Source organism: Etheostoma spectabile, chromosome 2 (assembly GCF_008692095.1).
Source record: "Etheostoma spectabile isolate EspeVRDwgs_2016 chromosome 2, UIUC_Espe_1.0, whole genome shotgun sequence".
Taxonomy (NCBI): Eukaryota; Metazoa; Chordata; class Actinopteri; order Perciformes; family Percidae; genus Etheostoma; species Etheostoma spectabile.
In genome coordinates this window covers 22,469,514-22,477,795 of record NC_045734.1, presented here as the reverse complement: position 1 = coordinate 22,477,795, position 8,282 = coordinate 22,469,514, and the positions used below count along the sequence as shown (strand labels likewise).

Here is an 8,282-nt window from a genome sequence, read left to right as displayed (position 1 = left end):
TGACTCTGTTTGTTTGACATCCCATCATGCTCAGTGAGAATAAGTGAACTGCAGATTGCACACACTTAAATAAAACAACAAACAGCAGCCAGCAGGTGTAGTCAGTAATAGGACAACATTTACCAAAATCTTTCACTGATATCCCTACATTACAGATAACAATGCTGTTGCATGGGGATTGCTAAGGAAACTACATTTCTGAGATTGTTTAGGAATGTTTTACACCATCCTGGAAAACTGTTCTTCAAAGAAAGTAAGTCACCCTAATATGCTGGTTTTATCCTCCTGTCTCTAGGTATGTACATCCTGTTCCCCGGTCAGGGAGTACGTGCGCTTGTTTGACGTGACGGAGCGGACGTCGCTGCACCGCCATGGGACATGCCGCAGGTGCAGCCACTGTGGTAGTGAACTCAGGGACACCATAGTGCACTTTGGGGAACGAGGAACTCTAGAGCAACCTCTCAACTGGAAGGGAGCTGCAGAGGCTGCCAAGATGGCGGATGTTATCCTCTGCCTAGGCTCCAGTCTGAAGGTAGATTTTATAAACCACAGGGTGTCTGTATGCATTTGGTAATCTGAAAAGGTTTGTTACATGGCAATTTCAGAGTTTTGTTTGAATCAGGTTAATATATTATGAATGTCATGAAAATACATTGACATGTAAATTAATATATGTAAAAGGATTTGTATTTGATGGCTTATTAGCTTGTGGCATCTTCAAAACATCTTCTTGCGCTCTTGTTTCTCTCTCTTCTAGGTGCTGAAGAAATACGCTTGTCTGTGGTGCATGAACAGACCAGCAAGCAAAAGGCCCAAACTCTACATTGTCAACCTCCAGGTATAGTTGGTTTTGACATTTTTGGTGAATAAGATGCGTATAAAGTTCTGACTGCTCTTGGCTGATTTATGTGTCTGTGCTTTTGCTCTAGTGGACACCAAAAGATGATCTGGCTGAGCTGAAAATTCATGGCAAGTGTGATGAGGTAATGAGTCTCCTAATGGACGAGCTGAACATTCAGATTCCTGTATATGACAGGTAAGGGCATTTTTAACAAATGCATTTTTCATCCTTTTCAATACTTGCATTTTGGAATATCCCCATCAGTTTCCCTCATTCTGTTTCATCAGGTTAGAGGACCCTATCTTTAGTCTAGCCACACCTTTGCGGCTAGAAGAGGTCGACAGCCATTCTCGTGAGATCATATCTCCCCTTGATGGGCGGGAGGACTGCTTACCTGACTCAAGAGAGCAGGCAGAAGAAGCCACAGCTGTGCAGGGTGGCTGGTTTGGAAGAGGCTATGGCAAAGGAAGAAAGAAAAAGAAAAAAGCTGCATGATCAAGACACATGCAGATGTGGTTGACGTGTGTGAAGTAATCAATCAATCCCAAAAAGGGATTCAAATTGCAGTCCCGTAATTGAGGACGAGTTGGACTTTAGTCTTGTGGGTGTGGGAAACACACGTTTGAGTATTTGCTATTTGAAAATGAGGTTTCCTCCACAATGTGTTTTCAGCTTTAATCCAGACAGTAAAAAAAGGATACCAGTAGTAACTAGTTTTGACTAAAAAAAAAAAAAAAAAAGTTTTAAAACCATTCCTGCAGCATTATCATTTTTCTGCTGTCCCTCTGTATGGTCAGTATGTCACTAGTTTTGCTTTGCCAGACCTTCCACCACAGAGCTGCGGACGAGGGTCTGGCTAGTCCATACAGCATTCTGGGATGAGATGAAAACGTGCTCTGGTTTATTGGTATATCTTTAAACCAATCACAGTCCTTATGGGCGTATGCTAAGCACTGGGCAGAGCCTCGGTGCCGCTGCAAAATAGCCTCGGGAGAGAACTTGTTTTGGTAGAACGTGCACGTTCAAAAGTTGTTTCAGTCATGCAACAGAAAACTCAGAATGGACGGATAGTCCAGCTAACTGTCTGGATTCACCCTGCAGAGATCTGAGGAGCAGTGACCCATAGTTCTTATAAACCAACCTGAGTTTGAAATTTCTGGCGACAATGGAGCAATCCTGGAAGAGGAATGTCATGGATATAGACTAGTATGTCACAAACGCTATTATTTTAAATGACACAGTATTTTTCATTCATCTTTGAAACCCACAGGAGGTGAATGTTCCTCTGGAGATTATATATTTAGGGGTGGAGTAGCACTTTAACCGGAGTTACAGTTGTGTTTTCACCAAGTTGGTATTGGTGCAATGCAGTAAATAATTTGTAAATAATTGCAAGATGCTGCTGGTTTGAGCATTAGCTAGACATTAATAGACATTAAGATACAGGTTTCTAAAGTGTACGTTACTGTACGTGGGACTTAGTGTTTACAAGTAGCAAATGCCAGTAGAACAGCAGCAGCAAACCAACCCTTTTTTTTGTTTCGGTGCTACCACAGTTTAAGATATTCAGGAGGTCAAAAACTTTTTAATATATTAGATTAAAATATATTTTTGTACTTTTTTCAGATGTTTAAAACTTGCGTTGTTGAATGTACCTTTTTTTTAACACAATGGCTTATTTGTTTTTATTTTAACCGTATTTTGGTTAACTTTTATTTCCTGAACTCACCACCAATCTTTATCTGCTGTCCTCCATCCTCAGGTTTGCAGGTTAGGTAGTACAGCTACTACTGTACCTCAGTTTACTTAAGTTGAATTTGCGTTTACATATTTATTTTTGTTGGTGATTTTTTTTTACTTACATTTTTGATTAGTTTTTAGTTAATGTAAGTTACTGTTTCTTAAGTGATTGGAAACTCCAAATGTGTCTCTATTAACTTGTCTCAGGTAGATACAGTGTTATTATTAATCTCATCCTGTACATTATAATAGGAGAAGGTATTACAGGCCAGACTAATGACCAGAAGTAGTGTTCAGCACTCCTAAAACTGGATGTGAAGACTACTTGGTTTTCCTTGTATTTTGCAAAAAAAGGGATGTACTTGTAAGACAAAGGGTTCTGTTATTTTAATAACGTTTCATCTTCTGCATTTTCATTGTAGTGGCTTTTGTTTTAACTAGTCAAATATTGTAATAAAATTATAATAAATTTGATTATACACTTGACAGAACTGTAGTTTAACCTGTTATCCTTTATTAGCCATGTGATAAGAGTGTGAGTTGTGCAAGTGTAATGGTTTGTTTCTGGGTTTGTTTTATTTGTGTCAATTTAACTTATTAAATTAAAAAGATTTGACAATAATATAGACTGGGTGACTTGTGAATAGATATCTCTTAAACGAAGGACACTTTACTTACACAACTAACTATCTAGTATTATTGAAGCATAACAGTCCAATTAAACACTGTGCCTGTGTGTTTAACAATTACTGTATGTTACTGGACTTGTTCTAGGCAACTCATTCCATAATATTTAACTTTCTAGCTGTGTTAATCAGTGGTGTAATAACTATTTAAATGCTAAGAAAAATGTAGCAATACCACAATGTAAAGTAAAATCGTAAATAGTCCATTACTAGTGTAAGTGCTTAATTCAAGATTCCATCACCCAGAACATAAATAATTTAATAAAGATGTTTTTCTTGAGTTAAAACACAAAAGTATTCACCAAAATATACTCAAAAGTGCTCATGCAGCACAATGCTCACTGTCATAGTTATCAATGCGTAATCGATAAAAAATCCCACATTTTTTAAATCAATCGTGTTCTGTCTGTAAAATATTGAACTGCAAAATAACTTAACCAGAGCTGTCAAATAACTGAATTTGAGTATAAAGAACAAATTTTCCCTCTGAAATTTAGTGGAGTAAAAGTATATAGTAGTGAAAACTAGAAATACTCAAGTATTTAAACAAGTTCTCATAACGGATGTATAATTAAACTGTTAAATTGGTACAGTGCCTGAGGAAAGGTACGTAGTTGCCTTTCACATCAGTTTGTTTATAGCAGAGACTCCGGTTCATAGGTTGTATCTGGTCACGTGACAGGAGTGATTACGCCATCCTCACGTCAGCGTGAGAGGATTCGTTCGATGCGACGTAGTTTTGGAGGCGTTGGCTTGTTCGCTGCTGTGGTTCAGTGTTTTAAGTCCGCTTTGGAGAACTGAAGACGACCTTAATAATCTTTTGGAGTAACTGGAGTCAAATACCCTGACACGTTTTTTTTGTTTTTATTTATAACGTAAAGTAATTTGAACCTATCGAAATGATCAAAAACGGCCACCACGCCACCAACGACCAGCAGGATGACGCTGGTTGTAAGCCGGGTGGTTCAGTGTCCAGCCCGGAGAAAAGGAAGCGCGTCGTTCGGTTGTGGTGTGACGGCTGGTGAGTCTCTGTGCCCGCCACTGACTTACTGTTTGTGCTGTGTATTTCTCTCTTTTTCATAGTTTTTTTTTTTTAATCCTTTACGCGATCATTATGCAACACATAAGGACCAATTGTGGGGAGGCATGCTAATGCTAGCTAGATACTTACCGGTAACTTAGCAGTTATAACGTAGCAACAGGAGTGTCAGTTGGAGCTAACGTAACGTTACTTTCTCTCAAAATTACCTAATTGTTATAATTGTATTGTAGTATTTTATTCAGAATTTCATGCTAGCAGATCAACCTGATTTAAATAATTCAGGGATTCAATTTCTTTCTTTTTAATTGCATGACGTTGTTTGGCTGCCAACGTCATTTATGAGTTATTATGACACAGTGGCGTGGGATAACGGGACCTCTCAATACAGCCTCTTTTCCTCACAGTAAGGCTCTGAAGGTTATTAATGATATTTTAAAATCTGTTTGTGTTTGTATGAAATATACCAAGACATAACTGAAACTATGTTTATTTAAAGGTTAGATAGGACAAAAATGAATGAAAACTTGTGAAGCGTAATATATTGCGTAACGCTTCACAAGTTATAACGTTATATGACTACTGTAATACACTTTTCTCTTAGTATGGGGCAGCTCTGATCGTTCAGTCACTTTATTTTTATGTTCAGCCGTTTTTGTGGCTTCTTATAGAAATCAGATGACGTACCTATTAAACAGGCGTTTGGTTGATCGGCATGCACCTAGTCTGCGCTTTCAATATTATCGTGTAATACTGTGTGTCAAGTATTCACTCTGGATGTATTGTGTTTGCCCATGTACAGCACTTTGTGACTCATGTCTTGTCTGTGAAAAGTGCTTATCATGAGATTCTAGTTGTAAACACACTCATTTCCTACAGCTGAGCCAGAAAAAAAAACGTTGGCTGCTTTTACATGCATCTCTTGTGAAACTGGTTACAAATAGCCTAACGTCTGAAGTCTGCAGACCCGAACCTCACTCCGCTCTCCATGTGAAATCCTGTTGCTAATACCTCTAAGATTCTCTAAGGTAAAGTCTTGCCAGTGTTTATGGTTTGATGCCTGATGGATACTTAAATCTTAGATGATTACTCAAGGGCATTTATTCTCTGTCTGTTTATTACTCTGACACAAACATCTGAGAGTTGGTTGTAACACGCAGAGCCAACTCATGAGTCACACAGCCATATCTTGTTGTTGTTAATGTTATTTTAACCTCTGCTGTCAAAGACCATGATCCTCACATCACATGGTTAGCTGTAGCTCAGGAGACAACAGGCTCTAAATGTGCAATGCATAAATTCTTCCATGGACTCACACACTGCAGAAGAAAGCGGCCAGGTTGTTGTAAGTTAGTTTGACATTGCCCTTCTCATGTGGTGGTTATAAATAACCAGCATAGTGAACATGTCATTCAGTGTGATGCAAAAGTGGCGTGTTGTTGTGGTGAGCAGGGGTTCCCTCTTTTTTGGGGGGTCGAAGGGCCGTTTTGATACAAAGTATATATTTAACAACAGATTAAATATAAGACGAGTGAGAGAAAGAGGAGCAGATGGGTCAAGATGAAATATGAGACTATTCATTTTGCAGCTGTTTAGTGTGTCAAAAACCCAAATGAATACCCAGCAGTCTGTACCAGTTAGTTTATTCAGGGAAACCGTGGTTGTTCATGACACATTGTCAAGGAATCTGCAAAATATTTATTTATAAAAATACTTGAAGATGTTAACTAAGCAAAAATAACTAGATTGTGTGGTGCATCACATCTATCTAATATCTACTGCTTTCACTGACAAGACTGCTGGTTGTGCGTCCAAAAGACATTGTCTATTGATTGTTTGATTGCACTATTAACACATTTATAAACATGCAATATGTGTACAGTTTTCAGGCATTTCAAAAGACCCTTTGTTAGCATTTTCTGATTGAGATTATTTAGTTTTTCTGATAGCTTTAAAACATAATCACATAGTACACTTTGAAAGTTAGGCATCACCTTACTGTATTCACTTTGTCTCTCTTGAATGAACTGTGAAGTTGTTTTTTAAGAATGCTAAAGAGCAAACCCTGATCTGATACATCACTCTAATTAAAATGGGATTACATATATAACAGTACAGTATAGTGTCCTGTGCTTCCCACATGTTGATAATTTACTTGTGGTGGTGGGTGGCGCAGGATGTGACGACGCGTAATGACTGGGTTCAGTAATAAACTAGTCAAACGAAGGGAAAAAGAATTACTACATAACATTATCAGATACTTTACATATATACATACTAATAATGTGTTTGACCCCCTTTCGCCTTCAGAACTGCCTTAATTCTACGTGGCAATGATTCAACAAGGTGCTGAAAGCATTCTTTAGAAATGTTGGCCCATATTGATAGGATAGCATCTTGCAGTTGATGAAGATTTGTGGGATGCACATCCAGGCATGAAGCTCCCGTTCCACCACATCCCAAAGATGCTCTATTGGGTTGAGATCTGGTGACTGTGGGGCCATTTTAGTACAGTGAACTCATTGTCATGTTCAAGAAACCATTTGAAAGATTCAAGCTTTGTGACATGGTGCATTATCCTGCTGGAAGTAGCCATCAGAGGATGGGTACATGGTGGCCATAAGGGATGGACATGGTCAGAAACAATGCTCAGGTAGGCCGTGGCATTTAAACGATGCCCAATTGGTACTAGGGGCCTAAAGTGTGCCAAGAAACATCCCCCACACCATTACACCACACCAGCCTGCACAGTGGCAACAAGGCATGATGGATCCATTTCTCATTCTGTTTACGCCAAATTCTGACTCTACCATTGGAATGTCCAACGAAATCAAGACTCATCAGACCAGGCAACATTTTTCCAGTCTTCAACTGTCCAATTTTGTTGAGCTCTTGCAAATTGTAGCCTCTTTTTCCTATTAGTAGTGGAGATGAGTGGTACACGGTGGGGTCTTCTTCTGTTGTAGCCCATCCGCCTCAAGGTTGTGCGTGTTGTGGCTTCACAAATGCTTTGCTGCGTATTTCGGTTGTAACGAGTGGTTATTTCAGTCAAAGTTGCTTTTCTATCAGCTTGAATCAGTCGGCCCATTCTCTTCTGACCTCTAGCATCAACAAGGCATTTTCGCCCACAGGACTGCTGCATACTGGATGTTTTTCCCTTTTCACACCATTCTTTGTAAACCCTAGAAATGGTTGTGCGTGAAAATCCCAGTGACTGAGCAGATTGTGAAATACTCAGACCGGCCCGTCTGGCACCAACAACCATGCCACGCTCAAAATTGCTTAAATCACCTTTCTTTCCCATGTTGACATTCAGTTTGGAGTTCAGGAGATTGTCTTGACCAGGACCACACCCCTAAAGGCTTTGAAGCAACTGCCATGTGATTGGTTGATTAGATAATTGCATTAATGAGAAATTGAACCGTTGTTCCTAATAATCCTTTAGGTGAGTGTATAGATTAAACCAATTAGACTGAAAGAGGATGAGAATATTGCGACACCATACTGCATCTGACACAATTTCAGGGTAGTTATTAGAGCTGCACATTAATATATTATTATAGATATTATAGATTATTATAGATGCTGATAATTATATAACTTGTTATAGATTTTAAAATGTACCCTACTAGTTATGCATTTCTGCTGCGTACAGTATTTTGTACAACAAATTGCACATTACATTTTAAACAAATGACAAAAAAGTGTAGCCGTGATGTGCTTTGTCTATTAAATCAGTTTGTTTTTTGCCAAATGTTAAAGGTTTACCAGATAAAATACCTGTAATAATGTAATATAATCCACACAGAAAGTTACAAGTTATTATTAATCTCAACACTATTCCCTCCTAACTCCTGTTAAAGATCTAAGACTAGGGATATCTAAAGTTATCCCTAGTCATAACAAGAAATGAACAAGAATGTTCATTTTGTTGGTTAGATCCTTGTTTGTTTGTTTTAAGTGTGTTTAACTTTCT

At 38.5% G+C, this 8,282-nt stretch overlaps 2 protein-coding genes across 2 annotated transcripts in view; both read left to right on the top strand.

The window, feature by feature from the left end:
* The window catches only part of sirt7 (sirtuin 7), a 4,729-nt gene extending 1,845 nt beyond the window's left edge, over positions 1-2,884 (top strand). The window contains exons 7-10 of the mRNA XM_032526540.1: positions 296-532; positions 758-838; positions 930-1,036; positions 1,129-2,884. Coding sequence (XP_032382431.1) covers positions 296-532; positions 758-838; positions 930-1,036; positions 1,129-1,336 — 633 coding nt within the window. The 3' untranslated portion in view covers positions 1,337-2,884. The remainder of the gene's footprint in view (positions 1-295; positions 533-757; positions 839-929; positions 1,037-1,128) is intronic.
* A 1,113-nt stretch (positions 2,885-3,997) lies between these two features.
* Positions 3,998-8,282, top strand: part of LOC116694951 (ethanolamine-phosphate cytidylyltransferase) — a 17,791-nt gene continuing 13,506 nt past the window's right edge. Inside the window, exon 1 of the mRNA XM_032524906.1 lies at positions 3,998-4,288. Within this exon, the coding sequence (XP_032380797.1) occupies positions 4,167-4,288 (122 nt within the window). The 5' untranslated portion in view covers positions 3,998-4,166. The remainder of the gene's footprint in view (positions 4,289-8,282) is intronic.